The 27,892-nt window shown below is 37.6% G+C and overlaps 1 protein-coding gene across 2 annotated transcripts in view; it reads right to left on the bottom strand.

Annotated features, from left to right (window-relative positions):
- LOC119549992 (protein similar) overlaps positions 1 to 27,892 on the bottom strand; it is a 71,873-nt gene that overhangs the window by 20,447 nt on the left and 23,534 nt on the right. For both annotated transcript variants that reach the window (XM_037858415.1, XM_037858406.1), the window contains exon 7: positions 21,487 to 21,628. In XM_037858415.1, the coding sequence (XP_037714343.1) occupies positions 21,487 to 21,628 (142 nt within the window). The remainder of the gene's footprint in view (positions 1 to 21,486; positions 21,629 to 27,892) is intronic.

The following is a 27,892-nucleotide window of genomic DNA, read 5'->3' as shown; positions in this document are numbered from 1 at the left end:
ATTTTTAATTTCCAGTTGGTAGAAGAAGCAGCAACAACGACTCTTTTTTGGGGGCTCGTCCCTCTGGTGAAATAGTAGAAAATACGTCGTTCGAGAAGCAGTTAATATAGAGGGGCTAGCTCTCGACATTGAAGTGAAGGGTCTTCCGTCTTCTGTCCACTGGACAATCGTAGATCTACGATATCTTCAGAGGTGACCAGCCCACTTTCTGGAGGCGGAAAAGGGGGCTCAATGTCACACGACTTTTGGGTGTTGCGTAATTCGATTCGAAGCAAATCGATTGATGAGGAAGACTGAGAAAATGTACGCAGTATTATACGCCCCTGGAAAGGAACACACCCACCTGCCGTTAAACCGGAAGGCACTGAGTGGACAACAAAAGATACAACCTCCCAACCGATATAGACACAACTAGTCTACCGCTACACTTAAATAATTGCTTCATCTTCATTGTTGAGCTCGCCAATTGTTGGGGCCAGTTGCAACCAGTTAGAACCGACACTCGTTACCGGTGGATTGGCCCCCTTTTCACAGAGGGGGCTTACATCACATTATTAATTAAAAGCCCCCAAAAAATACTCAAGTAAATACGTACAGCTACGGTTGAAATAATAGAACTAACAATGCGCCAGTCTAATTCGGAGAAAGGTCTTTATAAAATAAAATCTGTTGAATCAAGGCTATTTTTGGAAACTTTTTCGCTAGACTAATACATTAGTTAATCTGGAGTGCTGCGAAAAATGAACCTGGCGACTTGAAAACAATGATTAAAGCGTCTAGAACTAATCAATGATATCGTGTAGCACATCTTTAGAATGCGAGAAGCAATGTAGTCGAATGAAAACTTTAAAATTATATATTTAATGGGTCTTTTGAACTAATTGAATTTTAGGTGAATCATTTTTACAAAGCTATGATATATACGCAGCCATTATCTCATGATTATCTCAGTAATTATTGTTACAATATATTACTCACAATTGAAGGAATTAGAACCATTTTTAATTGCATAAATGTTCTGTTTTAACAAAATATTTGAATAAAAGTAAATTTTTTTGAGATTAGCTCACTGAATGCTTCAAAGGTAAGTTATTACTCAATAAAACCCATTAAATAACTGATTTTAAGATAATTTCACGGGGTATACTTTAGAACACTCTCGAATACTTGAACTTGGGATGGTGCTATTATTACGACCGCTGATGTTTGTAACAGGCATCGGCAACAAACACTTCAGGCTGTTTGAAGTGCTGATGATTGGATGAAATGTTCCAGAACGAGTGCAACTACTGATAAGGAATACAGATAGAAACTGCACCCGCGATCTTTCCTCTCAACTCTTGAACTGTGCAACTCGATTTTGAAGTGGAATCTCGAATGTGTAATGTGTAATGTGTATAATGTGGAACGTGGGTCGTGAATCGCAAATCGGATAGCGAATCTTCAAGAGTTCTGATGGATTTTCAAGTGCGAAGTCAGCAGCGCTGCTCGATCGCCTGATGTTTCTTGCCGCGCCCCTTTTCCCCACGATTTTCGCAAATGCACAAATTAATTACCCAGCGCAACTAAACAAGCTGCAGTTGAGTAAAAAATAAAACAAATAAAGCGTAACAATGTGAACAGTTTGACTGGTTCCCGTTTTTAGAATTTCCAATTTTTGGGAGAATTTTGAAAATAGTCAGATCGTTTAGGCTTGAAAATTTTTAGATAATTTTAGAATATTTACAATTTAGAAGATAGCATATACAGAATATTTTTGGGTAGTCTCTAGAAGTTAGCGTTTTTGAGACTATACGATGAATCAGCTCCTGCCGAACTTCGAAAAAACGCTCTCGTTTGGAAAATTCTTTTTTCGAGTTCTTTGATGCAATCAAACACTTTTTCTTATTGTGTAACAAATTGCGTCGAAGAACGGAAGAGAGATACGAGAAATCGGCGACCATAAAAAGAGAGGAACAAAACAAGCGGACGACAACAAACACAAATTGTCATCGTCTGAAAAGCGAGAGGCTGTAAATTCGCTCTTCTTTCATTCCCTTTTTTTATATTTTGCTCCTCTTTTATTTTTTCCTCCTTCAATTGCAGGGCAATAACGGGTGCTCCCCTGCCTCGCCCCCTTCTTCTTCTTCCTGAGCAGAGCCCCCCTAAAATAGCAGTAATTGACTGCGATTGTGAGTGTGTGTGTGTGTGCAGTAAATTGAATGAACGAAAAAGACAGTGAAAAAGAAAGAGATCAAAAGAGTGGAGAATTGAGAATTGTGTTTTATATTTACTGAGGGTTGTGTAATCGATTGCAGCAAAAATGTAATTTAATTACACGCATCTTGGCCATAAAACAGCCGATTAACATTTAATAAACAAATGCAAATGCTCGGCAAATTTATGTAATGCAAATTTGCAAGTGCAATGTGGCGAAAAGCGAGGCGAAGAAAGAGAGAGATGAAGAGAGAGCAATTCTTTTTCCTTTCTGTTTTCTTTTCTTTTCTGTTTTTTTTTTTTGGACAATGCACGCAGAATGCAATTTGTTGCAGTCGACGTCGCAGTTGCAGCGCAGCAGCAGAGGACTTTACAGGTTAGGAACGAGTGTTGTGTAAAACTTAGTCTCTTTTATTTGAATCTACTTGTGATTTTATTTTCATTTGATCGTTTATTAATTTTCGGATGGCTTTTCTCTTTCCGGGCGGGTAACAAACATTTGCACACTTTTCTAATGGGTTTCTGATTTTTTTTTGATTTTTTTTTGATTTTTTAGATTTATTCTGGACCGTTTCAGATTTTGATAATCGCTCACACACACAAACAGCGGCTGATTAAAATAGCAATTATATGTTTTTTATAATATGTATACGCCACCCCGCTTGTGTGTGTGATTAAGTTTATTTTTGACAATTTTTTGTATTTTTGTTTTATTTTTTTGCTGACATTTTTTTTTTATTATTTTTCACAAGCTTCACTAGGGTATAAAAAAACTTGAGGCTTTTTATGTAATTTATTAACTTTGGTTGATCGTTTACCTTTTGAACTTTGGATGTTCAGTTTCGTGGGTTTGTATTTTAGAGTAGTTATTTTAAGTATTTACAGTTCCGTTTGGGCTTGTTTGGTTAGTACATTTCTGTGCTCTGATATTTAGCGATTTATTCAACTCTATTTATTTTGCACTTCGACTCAACTCGACGGCAGCTGGCGAAGTAAAACAAAACGTCAATCGGCGATTGTTTTTAAGCACGGCGCGGCGATCGGAGAGGTGCGAGCGAGATAGCAACGGCGGCGGCGGCAGAGTTTAGTTAATAGTTTTTTTTTCCTATTTTTTTAGTTAGTGCCCCTCTCTGTTTTTTCGGTTCAAGTTATAATTTTTTATATTTTTTGTATTTTCGGGGAGCAGTGCACGGAAAAAGTGAAGTGAGCGCTGCGAAATTTGAGAGACGAATGAGTGGAAATTCGAAAGCGAAGGCTTTTTTCAAAGCGGCAGCGAAGCGACGCCAAAAATAGGGAGAGCAATTCTCCCAGAGAGCCGGGAATTCTGAGTGAGAAGAGAGGAGAGCAACGCCGGCGCATTGAGTTCTGAGCACTTTCCACTCAAAAGTACTCGTTCTTTGGACTGAGTTTTGAGTGCAAATGGCAATATATATATATTTCTCTCATATTCACTAGCGATTTATTATTGTTTTTATGCCAAAACAAATCAGCTGAGCGCTGCAAAAAAAAGAAACCCCACTCTCCCACTCAAAAACTACCTTTCCCCCCCAAATAGAAGAGTAAATTTTGAGCATACCACATTTTTTTTGTCATGCCTAATCTATTTTTTCTGTCTACCTAAACTTAGCACAAACGTTGAACCCGAAATATACAAATCAGCTGATAGTGATGATAAGGCCAAATCGACTTCGTATTACCACTGTCCAGGTATTACTTTTGTATTTATTTATTGCCTCGCAGGCGCCTAAAAGTATGACAGATATAATGAAAAGGAACAAAAAAAGTCGTAAATGGGCAAAGCGGAAATCGATGCATGGGCAAAAGGAATCATCCCCCACTCTACAGGAAAAAAAGTCGTAAAAAAGAAGTCCCAAAAATATTTTTGTTTATCAGTTAGAAACAACATCTTATGGCTTTTCCAATTTTCCGTATAGCAAGACCTCTAAAAGGGTTTTCTTTTGAACAGAAGGACCATTTTTATAGCAAAGATTAAAACATAAAAATTAATATAACTAACATGGCGGATGAGCAATATTCCTCTAAATATGCTATTCTCCGCACTTTCAAACCAGTCAGTATTTATTTCTTTCCCCCAAGCAGCTCCAATAAATTTGTTAAGCTAATCTGACAAGAAAAGGACATTTACAGTGTGACCGTACAGCTAAAATTTCAGTTAAACTAAGTAAGGAATAAAGAAACATTTATAAAACCAGCATGGCGGATGAGCAATATTTCTTTAAATTTGCTACTTTCCGCACTTAGCAACTAAAATCAGCAGTCATAATCTAATTCCAAATCGATTTACTTAATTTTCCCTCAATTAGCTTAGAAAAGAAATGTACTGTGTGACCATGCAGCTGAAATTTCTGTAAAATTTAGTCAATCTTCACCAAAAACGTTGTGGGTCTTAAATTCCTATCTTTCTCTGTACCTTCAAGGCATAGTCCTATATTTCACAAATATGAGCTGGCATTGCCCGAGTCGACATTCGCTAATTTCGCCATAAAACTAAAGCCATTGCGTGATGGGCATAAAAAAGGACACACGAACTCACACACAAACACACATTCAGAGAGAGAAGGATAAATAATAGGCCTGCCAGGATACAAAAGTAAAAGAGAGAGAACACACAAGAGAGTGAAAGAGACTGGAGGACGAGCAAAGTATTTGCAGAAATTTTACGATTTGCCTTGAAAACGAAATAAAGCGTTTAAGTGTGTAGGTGAGTGCGTAAGTGTGCGTAACTCAGTGTGCGTGTGTGTGAGTGGGTATATCCTCTTTAGTGGTATTTGTCTTCTCACTTTTCGAGTGCATCAAATTTACACAACTCGCTGATGAAATCTCGTGAGCCTCTTCGTTAAAAGCTCACTTAAATGGGAAATGTGGATGGTATGGGAAAGGTGAAAGGTGGGCGGTTGAATGGTGATTTCACCCGTCCACAAGCCCCTCAAAAATGTCAGAATATCCCCAGAAATGTGTTTTCCCCAAACCAGAGCAAACAAATCCAATAGAGAGGAGCAGAGAACACAGCAAACACCATATTAAAGTCAGAATGAAGGCAAATAAAATCCAAATGTTTATGCAGTTTTGGTTGCTGGGGAGGACAGAAATAAATTCAAATTAAATTCAGGCCAAACATTTTCCGAACCGAGGCGAACAATAAATAATTGGAGGCAGAAAAATGCCAGACAAAGATACATAAAGCAACAAATTATTGCACACTGCAAATATCACAAGATGTTCAATATAATTTCTGAGGCTTTTCCTCAGTAATCCCAAGAATGCAAATACATATTTTCAGTGTGACCATGCATCGGTATATTTGGTCAAATTTAGGTTTACCAGTATATATTCATTCAGTTGCTATAAGTTTTGAGGGCTAAGATATATAGAATAAGAAATGTAAGCCCATAAAAAAACAATTACAACCCCGTTTCGTCCCTCAAGTCTGATATACATTAATCTTTCACGAGTGAACTGGAATGTTGATCGCTACTGCAAATTCCCATGCCCATTCAATCCATTAGCGACTCTTTAATGAATCGATTATTATTTATCTTGTTCACTGGACAAGATCGAGCAGTTATCACCTTGTCAGTGCCGACATTTTCCGCATCTTTTATGGGAATATTTCGCGAACCATAAACGCAAGCCCAATGCAAACAGTAGTGGAAATTGTTTTAAAAATAAACTCAAAGTGTGCCAAAAGCAAACAAAATAAACCAAGAGGAAGGCGAAAAAAATATAAAACCGGACAAGAAAGACATCTTTTGCTAGCTGGAAAGGAATTTTCACCCCTTTCGAGTTTATTTTCGGATGCTGCGTTGGCATCTAGGGGATTTTGGGACGGAGAAAAAGCGGAAATAGGACTGGATGCCACCGCAGACAAGCAGAAGCATTCTGCAATTCACTTGGCCACAAAACAATTCAACTATCGGACTTCAATCACATTTAAAGCAAGCATCACCCAGGAACTCCAGAAAATATGACCCAAATAAATCAGGCGTCGTTCAGATAAACCGGTCTATACACTATATACTTGAGAATATACACAAAATGCAATCCGACTGTCAGATCGCAAAGTGCTGCATCATGCTCTGTCGCCGCCTCACGGAATGACAAGCCCCCAAAAGTCGACCCGGCTAGAAGTTACTCGTAAGCATAATAACAAACCCATGATGACTCAAGACCATGACACAGGACTTGGGACAAAATTCGGTGAGGGGGGAGAGCCTTATCTTTAGTGGAATTCGACCGCAAAATACAATACTTCAGTTCTCTGGTGGGCTTCGTGAGTGCGAATTTATAGAGAAAGAACGGGGGAAGCCTTTACGTAATATTATTAGGTACCTCAAAAAAACCCAGTTCGATTTAAAGCTGTTGAAATCGAAGCTTGATATCAGCAATTTGTTTGATTCATAATTCTGTTGCCAAGAAAAAATAAAACACTTTCTATGTCCTTGAAATTACGATTTCTGGAATGCCATACTCCACATTAGTCAAACTTTTGCTGGTTAAAAAAACATTTAAAAAAAATTATCGTAAGAACTTTACTCCTCCTATTTTAAAATCTCTTCACGAAATTCATTTTCTAAAATGTTTTAAGGAAATACTGCATCCGACAACCCAACAGAAAACAAATTGATTTATGTGCGCAGATACCTATTATAGACTACCCATCTGCCCACATGCATTATGACTAGACCCACATCCAAAACCATGCCCATATCGAGATCACTGGGTCTAGACACGGGTGAGTAAATCATTTGCGCAGTTGCAAATCGGTCAGATGCATATCTCTCTGCCATAGCCCCCAAATCCCCCCCACCATGCCTCTATCATGGCATCTGGAGAATTATTTCATAAGTTCCGCCGGCAGTTACAGCGCATTGTTGATATTTTTTAATTTTTATTTTTTTGCTGCTGCCACGTAATTCTGGCAACAATTTGCGAAACATGCTCAATAGGCGGCGAACTCGTGAAATCGAAAGGGGCGACGCCGTTTCACTCACGTCGCGTCTATTGGATTTGCAGATATATAGATACAATACAGACGAGGTAAAAATAATAGCATGGAAATGGTTTAGGTGGCATGCTATTTGTTCTGAGCCTATTCTCCCAAATATGAAACATTGATTGATTGAGAGTTCCTATCATTTTTTAATAAAAAAAATGTTTATTTAAATGATGAATATAAGTTTAACGAAATTTTAAATAATCATTTTGTTTCCTTAGTAACAAAATTGTGAATCAACATTTGATGATATAGTGCTGCGCTTTAAAAAGCTTGAAAACAAACTGTGGGTTTTTCTGCATAAGATATTGCGTTATGAATTCAAAAAACTTTTCCTTATAAATACCCAATATAAAAAAATTACACAACATAATTGACTCACAATACTGAAATATTTTAACTTCTAAAACGTTCTACATATTCTATTCGATTTTTTAGTCAATCAACGAGATAATATTTCAAAAGATATTTAGGATATTTTATGTAATTCAAAACATTTAAGAAATTTGTCTCCCCTTAGTTATATTTTTTTGAACATAGCTGTTCATAGACTCATGGGGCAGCAGGTGCAAACGGTGTTGGAATTCTGCAGAAATACCCCCAAGCGAATTGTGGGTCTTGGTCTGGGGCCGGTCTGGTTATGGGTTTTTAAAATCTGGCATACGTGCCAAGCCAAGCAGCATGAACTACTCGAAGAGATCACTCAAAATTCAAAACTCGAAACGGGGAGAGTGAGTCAAAGAGAAGTGATTCAATTGATCGAGAGCTCAAATCGGGTGGTATGTTTTGACGGGGTGCTCAGCTCTATAGGGGACCACTACTAATACTACTACTCGAAAATGTGCAAAAAGTGAGCAGGCAGGCAGCAGAATCGAATGTGTGCCGCCGTCTGTATTTCTGCGTTTCTCCATTTCTGTGCCGGCCGGCATCTGGTGGAACTGGTTTCTTTGACGGGCGTCTCTACAAGCACTTTGCAAAAAATAAAAAAAAGTTGGCGAAAAAGATTTGGCAATGCACAGAAGACTGGGAACATATGATAAGGCAGACACGTACAGAGGGAGTGATGGCGAGAAAAACAAGAAACCAAACCGAAAATCAAATCAAGTTTTGTGCACAAGTAAGGCCCAAAAAACCGAAACAAAAACAATGGGCAATGACGAGGTATTCACAAAAAAAAAGTTCAGAAGAAGGAAAAACAGGGAAGTTCTCAAGATAATTCGGGGGTTCTCTTCCTATATCCTCCCTTTTTTGTTTGCTACCTACTTAAATAGCTACTGTTTTTCGGGTTTCGCTTCATTTGATGATGTGGGATAGCCGACCTGATAAACGATCAATCAGCCCGAATTCGTTTGAAAATGTTTGGCAAACAGGTGTTTGAATGGGTTGAAATGGTTAAGAAAGAGAAAAAACTGGTCTGTTTTATTCTATTACTTTTTAAAGAAAGTTTCTTATAATCTTAGAAAATTCATGATAAAAGTTGATATATTCTAAAGACAATTTGAAAAACTTTCTTATTTATTATGTATATGTTTATGCTCAATTTATTATGATGCAAACTAACTTTAATTAATAATTGGAATCGTTTTCGTCTAAGTTTATCCGCAATGCACATCATACCCTCATTATTCGGTTGGTAAGTACTTTATAAATGGGCCATAAGTTTACCAGAAGCTAATTGCGGATGGGGGGTGTCAGATAAGATTATTAAAGCTGACGGAAATCGATCGGAAAGCTTCGTGGGGGAGGCGAATTGGTTGGATAATCCACGATTTACGAGCAACCGAATCAACAGCGAATCAAAGGCCAAGTCCTGGTGTTCGGACAATATTGATTTATCCTTCTGTGACAAGCCATGGATTTTATGTTTTTTGCAGGACGAAGGGCAACAACAACTCAAGACTCAAGTGTTTGACAACTGTCAAAGGAAAGGAAAAATCTTATTTGGGTTAGGGAAAGACAGCTGGCTATTATATATCACACTTTTTGTGTGCCCTCAGCCAACAGAGGCCAGAAAGTCCTCAAAGTCCTGCTGCATTGTAAATGTATCTGTATACGTAGTATCTGTATCCGCATATCTTTCACTTCGTGTGTTTATCTAAGCGCCGAGCAATAAAGCCAAAAAAAGGTACAAAAGCCACCGCAAAAAAAAGAAGAGGCAAAAGTGAGAGGAGGGATTCGCCAACTGGCAAAGCGGATGAGTTATAGCCGAGATACAAAAACAGATACAGATACGCCGATAATGATGAATGTTTGAGCGGAAAAATGAGAACACAAATAAACAATTATCATCTGTTTGCGGAGCGAGCGAAAAAGTGGCAACACTTTAAATGGAAGATTGATATAGGCCAATGTCCACTGAGAAAAAATATAGAAATATTTGCAACTAAATTTAATATAGGTTTTGTGGGAGGTTGGCACAGAAAATATTAGGGTTTTGAAAAAAATCATAAGGGTGTCCAAAAGAATGCATCAAAAAAGGAACAGTCTTTTATTAACAAACTTATGTATTTCAAATAATTATTTGTTGCCTACTTTTATACACCTTTTTGTGTTTTCTAATGACCTCGTTGAATGTTATTTTTTGATATAAAGAAGAGCTATAATTCTGTGTGAAAAGCATAATTTTTTCGGTGTAGCCTGCAAATAAGCAAAGGTTGTCAACAATCCGTTTGTTTGAATGCTGACGAAGATGGTATCGCCTTCGAATAATTGTAGAAATAACAAAATTTGTGTCACACGTTTTGAAGCTTGTCATGTGTTTTCATATTTATTATATTTTTTCTTTTTTTATCTAGTTTTAATTTTAACAAATTAGCGACATAATGAAACGCTTAATTAAAATAACAAGCCAGAATGATTCCAGACAGCGCCGACACGCAAATAACAACAAAATAATAATAATAACTTAGAACAACATTTATTCTAAACAATTTGGCATGGCATGATTGATGGCTGGCATGTCGGAGATGACGAAAATGATGATGATGATGAGTACTTCTATACTGCGAATCGCTAATAAAAAGGCCAAAAGCGCCGCAATTGAATGAAAATTGGCTCCCTCCAAACAGACGACGAGCTGCCCTCCGAAAACGAAGTCATCAAAGAAAAAGCCATTTTCATTTTCATTCCCGCTCACTCATTTATTCATTCGCTTAGTTAGCCAGTCCAGAAAATGGAAGGCCAGTCCTCATTGATTGCCGGCCTTCCGGTGGGCGGGCATTTTTGGGGGCGTTCAGTCACGAATTAATATTAAACTTGGTCTGCTGTCCAAACAATGTCTGGCCAAAATAAAGGAAACAGAAACCACTAATAATGACCAAATGGCACGCAATGGTCAAAAGTGCACATAATCGGAATGGGAGTGGTTGGGATCAGCTGTTAAAATTTTTATTACGAGAAATAGCACTAACAATACTACAAGAGTACTTGAATTTTATTATTTTTTTTTTTAATTGCTAAAAAAAACATTCAAAAAGTATCTCACTAAACTAGAATCATAAAATCTAACCTTACAAAATCATAAACCCGCACTAGAAAAATTCCCCACATTTTTTATAAAACTTCTAAAAACTCCGCATAACCCAAAATTCGTCAGATGTCCCACTGATTTATGCCCGCCATTATGTGAGACAAATATAAATCTAGTTTGGGGCCAGGAAAATTAATAAACTAGCTTGCAAATTGATAAGATGAAAACGGCCTTAAAAAAGGGACAACGGGCAAAACATCCTGCAAAAAAGCAGGAAGGAAAAGGAAAACAAATAAAAAGGCAGTCGAAAGCGAGGGTCCTGCAGGATGTGAGGATGTAGGATGTATATAAACGAGGCGTGGCATCCATCAAAAGTCACTCAGGAACATGTGTATCATGAATGCTCCAGCCTCTTTCCTTTGCTCTTCCACTCCCGAGTTCTCTTTCTCTAGTTCTGCTCTGTTTTTCCCTGATATAAGGGGAATCAGCCCAAGTGCCTCCGACATTCCCCTCTACACCCAACGCCATCATTTTCATCGTTCTGCATGTGACCAGAATTCTATTCTACTTTTTTTATTTCGGCTATTTTGGAAATTCTCATGCCACGCGCTGTTTTCAATGCCTCCCACTCCTATGTGAATTCCGATTTCTGGCTGCACAGCAAAAAAAAAATTGTTAACGAGCTGTTGTTTCATACAATAATAAATAAATAAATAAAATACTTTCACTCGGGTAAATATATATATTTTTAAAATAGACATTAAAACTGTGTTTGCTTTTTCCATCTTTTAATATCATGTGGAAGATGATCTTATTTTTTTCCGTGTGAGCACACGCTGGCCGCATGAAACCGAAAGTGGAAATGAAAATGAAAATGGCTTTCAGCATCGACAAGACCGCGAAGCATTCGAATCAATCTAGACACGGCGACAAAATTCATGTGACTCTCGATCAGCAGACATTAATAAGCATACGATTCTGTGATACCCTGTAGGGACTTCAATATTGAAATATTTTGAGAAATATTGGATAAAGTATGTGATATGATGCTTCTTGTGTTTTAAAATACATTTGATAGATATTCTGAAATTCTTCCCTATATCTAGATTTTGCACTTATAAACTAAGAACAACATACAATACCATTTAATAGAACTCTCTAAAATATTCAACTTTTTTCCCATTTATAAAAGATCTTCAAATTTTAAAAAGTTTATACTAACCTTAATAATTTTCAAAACAGGGTATCTCAGCCAAGAGAAAATATACCTCGCACAACCTATTCCACTTGATTCCTCCACCGATTCCCCCGAGGCTTTGTGTAAACAATTTTTTATTGAATTAGACGAAACAGAGCGGAATCGGATGGGAAAAAATTGAAATGGGTTGTTGGTGACAAACAACAAGAGGCGAGCGAATATTAAAATAATATTAGAATTAAAGCGAATTGCGTGGGATATAACCACCAGCCCCATTGGGTCACACGTTGCAAGTGGAGCAAGAAGCAGAAATCAGCGAAATAAATAAAAGAATTAATGGATGAAAGAAGGAGAAGAAGAGCCCCTAAGATTTATGCTTTTCCCCTGATCCGATTATAGTCAAGCGGTTTGTCGCCCGATGTCGAGCACGGCAAATTATCATTAATATAAATAGCTAGATCGCCCGGAATGTGTTTATCTATGTAGCGCCCAGCTCTCTGTAAGATCTGTGAACATTAATTTTAAATAATTTCAGGCCTTGGCATTGCTCCAGCTCACGTAGCCCGAAAAGGGGAGATGAAGAGCTGACCTTCCATCGGAAGGGGGAAGGATATGTTTCGGGGAAACTATCCATGTCGTCATTGTTTGGTCTTGAGACTTTAGAACTGTCTTAATTTATGTGTCTAAATATATATGAAAAAAACTAACGGAAAAGTTTGATTAAATGTTGTCATAAGACTTGGAACAACATTTTAATGATGTGATTTATATTTATGTTTTTCTTGAATCAACGTATTTTGTATTTAGTTAATATATATTTAGTGTTGTAACTCTTGATGAGTAGTTATACCAATATAGTAAAAAAAAGTTTTAATTAATCAACCAAGATATCAACACTCTTGAACAACCTTATGTATGTTCTCCAACTCTTTCAAAGCTTGTTTACTTGTTCAGGGCGAATATAAAAATGTAATCACCTTTCTCTCATTCTAATAGACCCCTGGTTTTCCAGAACTCTTCCATTCCATGTCTCTATCAATCGAGTCGCTGTTTGTCTTCTTTATTGTTTTCGGCAGCGGCTTGTGTCAACTTGGGGACCAAAAGTTCTTTAGTTTTATGCGTAGTTGGCGTGTTTTCCTCACTTCTCATCGACTTTTGTCTGCTTTTCGGGGCCGACGCTTTGACGCCCTCAAAATGCCAAAAAACATTTCCATTTTGATAACTCGGCTATGTCTCTGGGTTTCTGTTGGTTCTCCACTTGCGTAATTTGCAATTACGATGGAAAACTTTTCCCAACCTCCTCCGGCCTTTCTTCAGACTTGTGGGCCCTTTGTACTCGAATATTTGCCAGCCGTTTGCGCCCCAAATTATGCAATGCCAAATGTTTGAGCCCGATAAGATGCTTGTCTTTTTTTCCCACTCCCTTTCTTCTATCTCTTTTTTTAGCAGCGTTCTCGATTTCGCTTTCACCTTTCAAAACGCAAAAATATCAAATATTTACTTAATTTAAAAGATTCTTCCTTCGAATTTCTCAATTTGTTAATTGATATAAACGAAAGTCGACAACATATATGTTAATAATAAAAAAAGAAATTATCAAGTTTTAAAAACCAATTAAAGATACTAAAGACTTTGATACTTTTGTTTGATATCGATAGTAACTCTTTAAATAGATATTTTGAAATCGGTTCAATCGTATGGTAATACTGCTTAAAATAAATGTAATAAATCTCAATCTTAAAGTATATAAATCCTGAGATTTACATCAAAAAGTGAAAATCGGAGAACACCCTTGAAAGAAAACCCTCACTTTCCATCTCCTCATCTTTTTTTTTATCGCTGAAAACATTTGAAACAACAAAGCAAGAACCTGGCATGAAAGAAGGCGCCGCCGACTGGAGACAATTTACCAGACAGCATAGGTATTACCTGCAATCGTTCTCGAAATTTCGCATAACGCTACACGTGCCGCCCCCTCCAAAAATCTCACACCCCACAAATTTCTCCGCTCAGCTGTTTTCTGATTTTCTGGTGCAAGCAGGAACTTGTTACCCACGCCCCGGGCAAAAAAAGTTTGTGGAAAGTGGGAATCTTCACACATCTCCATCATTTCACTCCAATGCGGCCTACTTTTAGGCTCAAAAAAGAGAGAAATTCTCTCTTTATCGCCATAAAAATTTCTCTTGAGCATGCGGCCTACGAGGGACCTTGAACTCGAATTTTTTTTCTGAACCACTCGGCTTTCACTTTCGCTTTCGCCGCATTATGTAATCCTCCGGGGAGAGCGCAGAAGAGCGAAAAAGAGAGAACCATTTAGGCTCGTGCAATGGCATGGAAAATGAGCAAAACTTTCACTTTCACCAGTCAACGACACACACACACACACACATAAAGAGAGAGAAAGGAATGTGGAGAAAGCGAGAACGTTTAGGGTACAGAAAAAAAAAAGGCAAACACAAATGCGACGCAAAAATATTTGCAAGAACAACAAAACATATGATGATGTTTCCCCATCTTGGTTCTCACTGTTGTTTATTCCGATTTTCCCCCTTGTTTTTCCTGTTAAATCGAAGTACCATAAAAAAAGCTCAGCAAACAAACAAATAAATTTTGTAATAGGCGTCGAGGAGGTGAAATTGATTTGCCTTTTGCTTGGGTTTTTTATTGTCCGACAAATGTCAGGGACAGCCCCCGAAAAAGTATGCTAGGTAATTGTCACATCATCAGATAGCGCGGGGAATGGGGAGTTTCGGGGATTTAAAGAGGGGATGGACCTGGTACATTGCTCCACAAATCGCACGGCACGTGTATTTATAGCTGTGGTGTGGAGGGTCAGGTGAAAACGGGGCTTTTCGTGGCCCCCAAAACAGGGCCTAAAAATAAGACCCGGAAAAGAGTGGTATGATACACAGAAATCTCCAACCTAATATTACATCTTTCACTGCCAATTTAATAGTCGGAAGGAAAAGAATTCTACCTTTTTTGTAATTTGAAATCTTTTTTACATCGAATCCCTATAACATTTTAAGTCTCTGAATACATTGTAATATTTTAGGGGTTACACCTTCCATACACTTATACCAAAAAACAGTTTATATAAAAATACTCTTAAGATATTCAAAAAACTGTATTTTCTCCTTGTGTTGAAGGCATAGTGGGTAAAATAAAGTATGAAATCTAACAAAAAATTGAGCTGTTTGGTAGGGCAGGCGGTGAAAAGGCGAATGGGCCAGATGAATAATGCTGATGGTTATGTGGCCCCAGCTCTGCTGTCTTGGCCAACTTTAAAATTATGGAAAAAGAAAATACATTTCCGTGAGCTAAATTACGCAATTTGCTGGCCGAAGGACGAAATAACCTGCCAGTAGCAGGTGGAAGCGGAAATAAACAGGTAAGCACACGCATACACGCACACAGAAGACACGCGTTCAGTTCGTTGACTTCCGGTTGAGAGGGAAAATGGGAACCCCCGGAAGATTGGCCACCCCGGAAAAAAGAAAAAGGAAAATTCCCACACCTACTCGCTCATCTTTGTTCGCCCTCTCTCTCCACTTTCTCCACATTTCTCCGTTAAGTGTCAATTACATTGACGTTTATTCAAATATGCAACGCACGGCCAGGAATACTCGGCATCAGGAAAAATAAGTAAGAAAGTGAGGAAAGCGGGAAATAATTCCAAGGCCCTAAAGTGAGAGCAGGATAGTCGGAAAAACCCCGCCGATGTGCGTGTGTCCCCCTCACTCCGTCGGAAAAGTCACCTCTTTGCGTGTGAAAAAGTCTTCAAGTTGGTAACATTTTGTGATTTCGGGCGGATTTATCGGGTTTTATTGTGCGTATCACACAAGGCCTTGCCTTGGCATTTGCCGCAGATATATGTTAATATGGTAATCCAAGAAAAGAGCACTCCATCAACTTTTAAAGCCTGTTCTTAAAGCGGCTTCCCATCAAATTATGAACTGCCTGTGCAAACGACACGCTAAGGCCATCAAAGTGGGCTTACAATAGAAAAGAAAGTTTGATTTTACTGGAGAGGCATAGCTATCATTTAGCTAAAAGCCCGGGATCATTATACTGTGAGTTTTGTTTTTCATAAAATCGACTATATCAATACCATGTTTAGCTAAGTGTGCATTTTATATATTTATTTAATATTATCTTTGTACCTTCATTTTATTTTTAAAATACTACTAAAAAATTATCATGAGTTTTGAAATCATTTATATAGGTGTATAAAAGTATGCAGACCTTTTTAATATTTAAAGTTTTTGATTTTTCCCATTTTTTCCAGTGTTTTGCCCAAGCGATTGCTTTGCAATTCGATAACGTTGAAGATCCATTTTTGATGCTGGCAAATTTACAACGTTTACGTTTCGTTTGTCCGAAAGAGCTTGGCTTTTCCAACGCAAATTTTATGCGAAGCATAAAAACGTTTTCATGTGCAATCAAACCCAACTCTTCGCCGGGGAAAAGGGGGTCCAAATAAATAAGAAGAGAGCTCAAGATGCTGTCCTATCAGCGGCAGCAACAAGCCAATCAAAATGCAATTTCCACTCGTGCACAGGACATAATTTAACGACACACATGTGGAGCTGTAACAAGCTTTTCACCCGCTTTTCACCCGCTTTTCCCCGGGCTTTTCCCCTGCCTTTCCCCGTTTTTCCTCGCCAGTTCCATCAAGGTACAAATAATAAATATGCAAACAAGTTGATTCAGCGGGCTCAGCTGTGACTATGAATTTGTCATTTTGTTGGCGCATCAGCGAGGGAATGATGAAAATATTTCTACAAATAATGCCTGGGCGACACTCGTTGCGTATACGCAATGTTGACGTTGATGGGGTCACAGCCACACAACGCAGATATAAAGATAAAGATAAAGAGCCAGCGACTTCATCAAAACAGAATCAGCTGCAAGGCTGTGCGATAAGCAAACAATTGCCCAAGGATACGAGAAAAACTCCATCTATTCGGCTTTTCAAATTAAATTTCTCAAGAAGACCTGAGCAAAAAATCCTCTACATCAACGTCAAATGGTTGAAAATTCCAATCTTTCTCTCTCTTTTTTTGTGTACCTTCAAATTTTGTTGGGCTTACACGTGTGTAAAATGTTATCCCCCTTTTTCCGAGCATCCCCCAAACATATTTCCAACTCAAAGTGTTGCCCCATTCGCAGTTAATTATCCTGACGTCACTGAGCGCCCACTTGAGTCCGCCCGGAAATCAACAAACATTTCCGTTCAGTTTTCGGGATTGCAGGAAAAAAAGGGCAAACATTAGCATAATAAATTGGCCCAGAATGGTTTATCGAAAGCAAGTGAATAACTTCATCGCTTAGCCGCATTAATAACGCGCTCTAATAAGGACTTGGCCAAGGATTCCGCCATCGAGGTGGTGCCGACTACGTGACCAGATAACTAAGCCCTATGGGTGGGGAAAAAGTAGGAGGAAATTTATAAGGAACGTTATTCTTCATTCAGGAATACATAGAGAAAAAAGAACTACTTTTGGAAAAGTTTTTAAACGGGTTCTAAACTACTGACTGACAAGTAAGTAATAGAAAGTGGTAATAGATATTTCAGCAGAATTTTAATATCTAGGATATCATAATAATATTTAACGTTTTTATCAATGTCAATATAACTAGGTTTTTTAAAAAAAAAGTATGATGTCAAAAATAACTTTTACAAAAATTGTAGCATACTTTTAGACACCTTTCTCTATTCTCATGGTAACATTTTTAAATTACTCTATAAGTTTTCTTTTTTTTACTTCTTCCTCTATTTTTTCTGTGCGTTTTGTATTTCCTGGCTATCAAGAATAGTTCTCCCACTCCCCCATATCTGTAGCCCATTGTAACAGCCTTTAGGTAATTGCGCGGCCATAAATCTCTCCTTTGGCTTACTGCACTGACTCCGGGGCAATTTAACGCCTGTCCGGGTGTTGCTGCCAAATACCATTCCCATTAAAGAGACACCGGAGTCAGGATGGGAATGGATGTGCAGGTGCGGATTGAGTGGAAAATCGATCCAAGGCAATTAAGGCCAGCGAAGTAGAAGGTAAAAAAAAACGCTGAAACTGCCTTCAACTTTTTCAATTAGCCAGGTGACCAAAGTTATCGCTCGGAAGAAATCAAAATCAAAATTACGACCACGCAAACATCAAACCCAGAAAGGAAGTAAAAGGATGGAAAAACTTTTGGTTTGGGGTTTTTGGAACATAAACTTAGAGAACCCTTTCCCAAAAACAGAGAAAACCTGTCAATAATCCCGATTAGATCATGTGTATATGAAATATTTATGCTGTGGTCTGCAAATGGAATTTGCTCTACGAAAAGGTCGCATGAATAATGGATGGAAAATACAAAGGATCCACAGTATTTAATTCGCTTTAAAGTCATCTGACCATCTTCCAGTTCATTTTATGGCAGGTCGGGCAATCATAATGAAATGCCCTTTTATTGCCCCAAAGTATGCAACACATTTACCGAGCCTAGAATGATTTTAATCCCAGGCCAGGCCATTTCTCCTTACTGTCCTCAATTTATCGTTTTAATTTTTAGTCGTACGGCCACAAAATGGCGTCCTGAGCCCCAAAAAACCCGGCAAAACTTTCGGGGAAAGTGTTAAGAACTCGTGTAAATTCCATTAGGGCTAAAAAGTTTCTGGCAAAAGGGGTGGAGATTCCAGCCGAAGGCTCTGTCAAGTGCGATAAATCAGGAGAGGCAGAAGCAAAAGCATCTACAAGACAAAGTAAGGGAAAATTTGGTAATTAAAAGCAACGCGTGGCTGGAATTATGCAAGGACTACGGCTTTAAGCTATAAAAATGCAAATTTCTTCCAGGACAACAAGCGGTGAGAGTCCCCAAAAAACATCAACTAATCAATGTTAATTGGATTGGCGTGGGAAATTTGCAAGTTACTCGCCGCTTTTCTTGGCTTTGCGAAAATTGTAGGAATCTAGAATCTATAAATATGCAGCGGCAATTACGCATCTGAAACAGATTGCACCGCTCCCAAAGATAAGCGACCTTGAGCCAGCTGCCAACTGAGTGACAAGCTCATTAGGCGGAGAGAGCGAGAAAGAGCGGACTCTGCACTGAAAGAAATATATTTAAATTTAGGGTTCCCACAACAAATAATATTTATTATAAGATCAAGAGAAATATTTTATGGGTATTTGTTAGCTTTTTCAAATAAAATACAATTAATAGAAGAAGTCCTTATATAGTTTTTCTGAATACACACACTTTTTAAAACTGGCCTTGAAACCTTTTTTTTAAGATCATAAGAATAAGAATATATAATTATATTTAATAAATATATATAATATTATTCTAATGGAGGTTGTTATATTAAAATACATATATAAATGCATTTAATTAATTTTAATTTTTGTTAAAGATCATAAGAACACTAGTATAATATTATATATAATTTAACTTAATATCTATATATAATATTGTTCTAATAGAGGTTGTTATATTAAAGTACATATAGAATGCATTTAATTAATATAGATTATTTACCGTGTGGCAATCATCACATGTCTGTTGCGTTATGAGAAACTGTTATCAAACAGTTAATAAATCAAGCCAAGCCCCAGAGTAAATTAAGCCCCAAGCAACAACATCCCATAAAAACAGTGAGAGAAACTCAAAAGGTAAACAAAGTTCAAAGAGATTCTTCAGTTGGCAGTCTTTCAAAGACTCTCCCACTCTTTTCTAGCTTGTGTAATATTGTTTTTATTCAATTAGGCAAACAGCAATTACAGAAGCAGCAAAAACAAGTAGGTCTACTATTTACAAGCAAACCAATATATTTGTTGTCGTTTAAATGCACACGAGTGGAAAATGGATAGCAAGTAAATAAGGAAAGTAGTCGAATAGCTGACACACTATTTTTAGAGAACATCAAGGGGGAAAGGATCAAAGAAAGTGGCGAGTCTTAATTGAATTTCCCTTATTTTACAAACACTTCATATAATCTTCTAGAAAATACTAGATATACCCATATTTATAGTTAAACATATGTGTATACCAAGTTTAACATCAGTAAGGTGCCATTTTCAAACCCTCCCCCTTTTTTACAATAAAACGCACACGCATTGCGTAGTTACACAATCGATTTGTAAGAAGTTTAATCAAGAATTGAACAATTGAATCAACTTGATTGACGCAGTTAAAAGAACAATAAAGACACGAGAGAAATGAATAAAATAGGGGACAATGAACGAGAGGGGAGGCTAATCACATGTTGTGTGAATTAAAAGCAAATTGTCAGCATTCATTTGCACCGCATCACTGCATTCGTCATCATGTGCGGGTAAGGGGAGGAGTAAGGGGTGCACAGAAAGAAATTGGGTTATACCTTTTTTATTAAATTCATTAATTTAACAAGTTCATAGATTTTTCTACATTATTTCATCTGGATTTTAACCTAAATAACCTTCTTGAACATTATAAAATATAAGTTATTTTTTCCCGTGTATAAAAACGAGTAAAAATTCATTTGACCAAGTGAAAGTGCCTGATGGTTCCAACGAAGCTAATTCCCCCGAGCTACCGAATTAACGAATTTTTATGAAAACCGACACGAGTCTTTAAACGCACAGAAAAGGTGGACAATTAAAAATGAATTTGTATTTTTTGGTAAAGAGAGTTTATAAACAGAACCAGTCTCGTTTTTTCCCTGTTGGATTTTGTTTGAAATGCAGGCAAGTGTGAAACTCGAAAAAAATATATAAAAGGAGAAACGAAACAATGCCCAAATATATGCTCATACACGCTTAAATAAAGTAAATACAAAATCGTGCGGGGTACTTACCAGTCGAGCTGAAAAAAAAAGGGGGGGGGGGGTTTGCAGGAGGGGTAAATGGGGGCTTCCCGGGGCAGAGGTGCTTCTTCATTAGAGACATTGTTAATTTATTATTCATTGTTGACCCGCACGTGGACTCACGCAACGTCCGTTGGAATAAAATATATATACTACGTGAATAACACGAATATAAAAATGGAAAAGGCACGAAATGGAGAAAACGTAGAAAATATCGAATGGATTATGAATATGGAAATCGGGGGGAAGGAAATTCGATTGCGGGATGCTAATTTTTGGCATGTTATCAAATAAAAAATCTAGGCCATGCGTCACTCTGCGGTGACAATTCAATAAATGACGGATTAGAAAACCAAATCGATGCGAAAATAGCAGAGGAAAAGCTTACATAAAGCGCCAACTGAGGCGCAGAATTCTTTATGCAAATGTCGAGAGCACGCACCGCCACCCACTCAAAAGAAAAAACACCCCACCACCCACAATTACCCCCCATTCAAGGCTGTTCAAATATTTCGAGAGCGGGGAAATTAAATTCGGTCGATTAAAAATGTCAGGAATAAAGAGAATTTCACTTCCCCCTTAGTGGCTTAATTAAAAGATAAAAATGAATGCCCCAAAAAAAATGTAATGAGCAAATATCCGGCATTGTTCCGGCTCAATAGAAATTCGAAAATCCCGCCCCAAATTGGCTCAATTCGGTCTCTTTGGGACCCGATTTTTCTACGATTAGTATAATACGGTATATAGGGAATGTAAAATCTGATATCTGACTGACTCACCTTATGACGTAGTTAACGCAAACGACGCTCTGGGGCTTCAGTTTATCATAGACGATCGTGGCCTGGCTAAGAATCCAGCAGTAGCCACCATATTTTCCCAGAAATCGGTAACGAGAGGTTTCCCCCTGACCCTTGCTCAGCACTGGAAAAATACAAAGAACATAAATCAGGGAATTAGTTGGGGAAAATAAATGCATGTAATAAATTAGTTAAAAGCCCCCCACAAGTAAATGTGGTTCAAGTTTGCCCCGTGCTCTTGGCAGCGAAATCATATTACAATCGCATAATAACCGCCACCACAAAGACAATAAACAAAATCTTCTGCGGTCTAAACAGCCCCAGCCAGTAAATGTGTCATAATCGAGACACGGAGCTCTTGGACCAGATACAAAACCGAATCGGTTACATTTTGGCACATCCCCGGTACTCCAGAGATCTTTTGGCCTGAATAGATAGCCAGGAAGCATTTTCTTGGTTACTAAGTAGGGGAGGTAACTATGATACACCTTAAAGATTTTAACTTAAATTGTATAGTAATATAAAAAGTAATTGACTCCAGAATTTTAGCTAAGCTTTCCCAGGTTCTGGATTTTAATTTAATATTCCAATAATTAAAAATAAATTACTAAGATTATGGATCTTTAAAAAGACTGATAATTTTTCAGGTTTCATTTTTTAATTCGATTTGAAATTTGTTTCGGGATGAAAATTTCACTTTATATAATTCATGCATTAATATTTTCGACGTTTTAAATTAGTTTATGACTGAGAATTTTGTATCCCATTTACTATTAATTTTCCCCAGTGTTCTTTAGCTGGTTGGCAAATTGTCAAGTCTCAAATTACGGCGCCAAAAGCGCCGGGGCATAAAAATTAAATAATAGCAAAAAGTGGGCGAGGCTAAGGGTCTTAGGCATTTTGATTTTGAGCCTTTTTTCTGGGCGACAGAAAGAGACAGAAAGCGACTAAAAACGTTGCCAAGTAATTTGGCTCAACGAGGACGCCACATAAACTCGATTTTAATTAAAAGCGCCTCCCAAGCCTGTAGAAAAAAAACGAAACAGGAATAAAATAAATATAAAGGACCAACCACACGTAGGTAAAGCTTTTATCTGTGTTTTTGCGACAGCTTTCTTGGGCCCCAAAATCATTTCAATCAAATTTTTATGGACGCCACTGGCAGCGACAAGAACATTAAATAAATGATGAAAATGCATAGGAATTCAGGCAAAGAGCAATTGAAATTCATGGATGCTTTTGCGGCACAGGTCCAGAAATCGGGATTAGCTTAAGTGCCACAGGTCACAGGTGCGCAAAAGAGGGTCATATCCTGTTTAAGTCGCAGCGATAAAAAAATAAATTTACATAAAAACCACCAAGAGTTAATTGAATTACTAAAGTTTATAAGTGCCGTGCGACCTTTGGTTACAATTACACCAAACAAATTAAGGTTAAGGAGGCATCGTTAAAGTATGACGAAATACTTATTATACATTAAGTTTATAATATAATATTTTAACAAATTTAATAATACCTTTAAAATGGAGAAACAAAAGATTATTCTTAAAATTCGGGGAAAAGATTCAAGATTAAAAGACTAAATGTAGTAATTTCCCAATGAAACGCACTGTAGCCCAAGGCTAAACCTCAAGAAAAAATATCCTTAGTCTCTTTTCCTTTATTTATTCATTCAGTTAATTCGAAATCAGCAGCAGAAAATTAGTTTTTCCTTTTCCTTGCTGCTCAGTGGCTTAGTGGTCTTGTTTCCGTCCCAAAAAATGGAAAAAGAAAATAGCGCGGGAAAACGGTTGGGGTAATTATGCGGGGTCATTAATAAGACAAGATCTAAGGAGGCCTCCTTGAAGTCCTCAAAATCTGCTGACAGCTCAGTGAGATTGATGCGAGCCAGACATATGTGGAAGCTAGTCGAGTTAAGTCCTTGGAATAGGAAAATTGAAAATGTCCCCGAGAAAGTATGCTACGAAAAAGTGTCCATTAAACAAGGAGGATTTTCAGAGTTGCTTACAAAAAGTAGCTAGAATAAATTCATAAAATTATAAAAAATATATATATGTATTTCTTCAATTTTAGATTCAATATAAAATAATAAAAGAGAGTATTTGCAAATTAGGAAGACAAGTAAAGTGTAAAGCATTCTAATAACTTTGAGAATAAATAGTTCTTTTAGATATAGCCATTAACTTCAAAAAATCGTTAACCATTAAATTTTAAAAGACCTTAACCTTGTTTTTAACACTTTATTGCAAATATAAAAAATAATTATGAATTAATTAGAGACATATTTAATATCCCGGGTGTTAAATAACCAGAAAAAATAGCTAAACCCAGCAACACAGCCCCAGAGCTCAGACGATTGCCATTTGGCAGTGTTTATGTGGAATTAGCAAAGTGAGCAGACGGAAAGGCAGCAGCAGCAGCAGCAGCAGGAAAACGCAGGAAAATCAACTGCAGTCGGTGGAAAAGCAGCTGCAGCAGTGAACTTGATTTGCCCTCAGCCAAGGACTTTTCCCGGGACTTTGCCGGCATTTTGAGCTTGAGCTTGAGACGGAAAATATTAAAATATCTACGCGCGGCAGCAGCAAAGATCATTTATCAGCAATTTTTTAGCAGCATTCCTTGGCTGCCATTTGGAGCCATTGCCATTGCTGGTCCAACAATTTATGAACACGAATGCAATCCGCTTTTCGCATGGCAATGGCCATGGCCATGGCAGTGGAATATGGCCGGGACTCGCAGGACCCCATTGGAGTGGGTAAAACGGAAGGAAGCTGGCCATTTGTACAAATAATCAAACAGAGAAGTTGGCAAAAGGGATAAAACCAGACTCTATTCGAGTCGAATGCAAGACAAACATCAAAACCGCATTCAAGGTTATGTATCAAGCGGGATGAGCACGGAATGTTGGGGATTCTGGGGATTCGAAGGATGCAGGATGCACAGGATGTGGATGTGGGATTCAGGATGCGCACAATGCATGCTCAGACACGCTCGAGTACACGGGCAAATCCTGGCAGCAACACAACAGTAAATCATCATCAACGCAGCGCACGAACCGAGAGTTGCCAAAAGGATCGGAAGGAACAGGTGCAGCAGGTCCTTAATAAGGTGAATCCTTGGACGGGTCAGTTTCGGCAGTTTAGGGATTACATCAGAAAATACGGTAATCAAAATATATTTGGTTTATCTCTAATATATCGTTTAAGTTAAGATGATTTTGTTTATATTTAAAGAAATGTTAAAAAGGTATTGGAAATAGGTATTATTTTGCTTTGTATATATCATGTAAATATAAAAAAGATATAAAAAAGTGGTATTCGTTCGTTTTCTCTCCCTCTTTAGAAACGTAAAAAAATATATTAGAAATTGGAATTTTTACCTTTTTTTTCTCTCTCTTTTAAGATTTTCATATCGAAAAGAGAAAGAAAAAAGATGATGGAATATAATAAAAAAAAAAACAGTGCTAAATGAAATATTTTGAACATTTGATATCATGGTACATTTAAGTACTTCTAATTTATATATGTTTAGTATATTTAGTATTTTTGGTACACAAAATTAAACATGGATCTGAAGAAGTCCCCATACTTCCTGAATAATTTAACCCTTTCCAGCCAGAGTTCACTGTACCCCATTCGTTTGCTCATCCTGATTGCTGACCAGAGTCCAGAATGAAAAGAAGATGGGTCGAAATCACATTGGCACAAGTGGATAAGGAAATAAATGTTTGGCTTTGGCTGCCCAAGGATGTGCGCATAAATCAAGGATTTGTTTGCGGACTGTTTCGAATACATTCCAAAGCACAAAGGTAGTTGACTCGGGAGCGTCTTAAATTTAGACGTAGCATTGACCTTTTTGCCTTCGCTTAAGGGCGGCCACGTGGCGTATGCGTAATCTCTCCTAATTGAATTAAGCCGTGACATAATCCTCAATCCACAAAGAAAGCGGACTTAAAGCCAATATGTGCTTAGGAATTTATGCAAAATTCCCTTCTCCTTTTTCATTTTTTTACCATAGCTTATTGAAAAGGAGCTGGGGTACACTTTTCCTGCGTCTTCATAACCCGCCAGTCGTGTGGAAAATTGCATTTTACCACCTTTTCTTTGGCAGCCAAGACAGCACATTACACAGGACTAAAGGACTAAGGGAGCAGAGCAGGGAACTCAAATCCCAGTTAGTGGCCAACGACTTGAAAGGGTTTCTCCGGGCATAATGCCAACTTACTGCCAACAAATAGAGACTTAAAGCCGGTCATTATAAGTTAGAGTTGCCTGCAGTGCCCATAAATGGGTTAATGAATGTTCCAGGACCTCTTTGTCCAGTAAAATGAGAAGTTTGGCTAGAGGGAGCAATATATAGTATAGGCCAAGTTTTGTGGTCATAGGGGAGAATATATCAGGGATCCTTGAGTATATAGCAGCTGGCCAAAATAGAAAGGGCATTCTCCGGACATTTTGGTAGACCGCCCACAGCGAGGAAAGTCGACAAGTTTGTCGGGTTCGATGGAGCCCATTAAAAACTACTCAAAATGTCAGCGGGAATATAAACCACACGGGGCTTGTGGCAAAAAGGACGAGCCACAAAATGTAACAAATTTGTTTAATTTGCCATCCTGAAATACAGTAGTGAAATATTTTTTGCACAAAAAGAAATTGAGATTTAAAACTATATATATGAGTAATTTTTATAACAATTTTTGAGGTACTCTTTAAAAATAAATATTGATTTGTATTACAACTTTTCATTTATACCAAATATGTATTATTGTGTTTAAAAAATAAAAATCAACAAAAGGAAAAAATAAGAAATCTGTTATATAAGTATGAAAAATAAATATGCCTTATTGAATTGCAAATAATATTTTCCATTCAAGCGGAAAACTGTTATTTTCTCTGTATGTCACAGAAGGAAATTTAAAATTCCCGGTGAGAAAGCGGCGGAAAAAACAAGAAGTCAAGAAAAGCGGAGGAAAAAAAGTTAATTGAAAACAAAAGTCAAAGAATTTGCATATTTATTTGCCGCACAGCCTCAGACTTTCGACTCTTTGCCACAAGCCAATATTTATTTATGCGTGCGGAAAATTTAAATCACTTAAAAGCTGACGAAGCAGAAGAAAACTAAAGTGCAGCAGGGCTCTCTTTGTTTTGCATTAATTAGAATTTAACAAAAATAAATGCTGGGTAATTGAAAACTTTCTCCCTTTTGCCAGAATCCAGCCATTATGCTCATTAATTCCATTCGCCCGGAGAAAATACATATCTCCGCCTCCTTGGCGTTCATTTAATTAACTCAATTTGAGCGGAAGAAAGACATCATCAAGACATCAAGAGGGAGAAACTGGGATTGGGAACTGCCTCCAGGTGTTGTGAATATCTGAATTTGGTACAGCCAGTAATATATGTAGAAGTAGTGTGGGGGGAAACCCCCCCCCCCTGATTTCCCATTTTCCCCTTTTTGGTCTGTTGAAACAATTAAGTGCTGATGGCTGGTAATTTTTTCTCAGCTTTCCCCTGGCGCAGCAGCTGCAACTTTATTAAGCAAAATTTAATGGCGGTTGTTTTTCCCACCAATCCCCCCTTAAACTATTTTCCCTCCGCCCCTTGAATCCTGTCGTTTTTCATTAGCGCCGCCAACTGACTTGCAACAATTGTTGCACAAACAACAAGCCCGCAAAACTTTGGCTGCAATATTTTCTTGCTTTTTTTTTTGCCGCTTCATGTTGAACAATTAGTTTGGCTGGACTTTTCCGGACTCGCTGGCTGTTGTGTGTCCATTTGCCAAACGTCTAATTGGACTTGCTAAAGATTTATACAGAGATTTGGGGCAAGTTTTTTCATTTGCCGTGGCACCTCCCTTTTCTATACTTTCTTCTTTTTTTCCGGCTAATAATTCAGAGGAGAATTGCTGGTTGGCAAAACCCTCTTTGCTTCCATTCACTCCACGAAATCCTCTTCTCTACTTAATTTTGTTCGGCTTTATTAATAATTTCGGGAGAGAAAGGGCCTTCATTCATAATGGAATTACGTTCGTCACTGGTCAGGCAACCAATCAATATTGAAGGGTCCCAAATCCTTTCAGGCATCCCTTTGTCAATAAACAGGGTTGGAACTCAGCGTACTGATTGCAAATATTAGGCATATATAAAAAATATTTTCTATGATTGATGATAAATTGATTGGATAGAAATTTTAAGAGTGATATGTAACTGGTTTTGACTGTACGTAGATTCTCAGATTTGAGTCGATAACTTTATATAAATATATAGATTATTTGATTTAGCTATTTTAGCCATTTAGTCCAATATTAATTCATACTTTGTAATCCCTATTGAAAATTTGATTGACAACTAATACTACAAGACTCAGAAAAGCCAGGAAGCCGAAAAGTG

The sequence above is a fragment of the Drosophila subpulchrella genome, chromosome 3R (genome assembly GCF_014743375.2).
Source record: "Drosophila subpulchrella strain 33 F10 #4 breed RU33 chromosome 3R, RU_Dsub_v1.1 Primary Assembly, whole genome shotgun sequence".
NCBI classification, from domain to species: Eukaryota; Metazoa; Arthropoda; class Insecta; order Diptera; family Drosophilidae; genus Drosophila; species Drosophila subpulchrella.
Note: the sequence above shows the minus strand (reverse complement) of the source record. Positions and strands in the feature narration are given on the sequence as shown.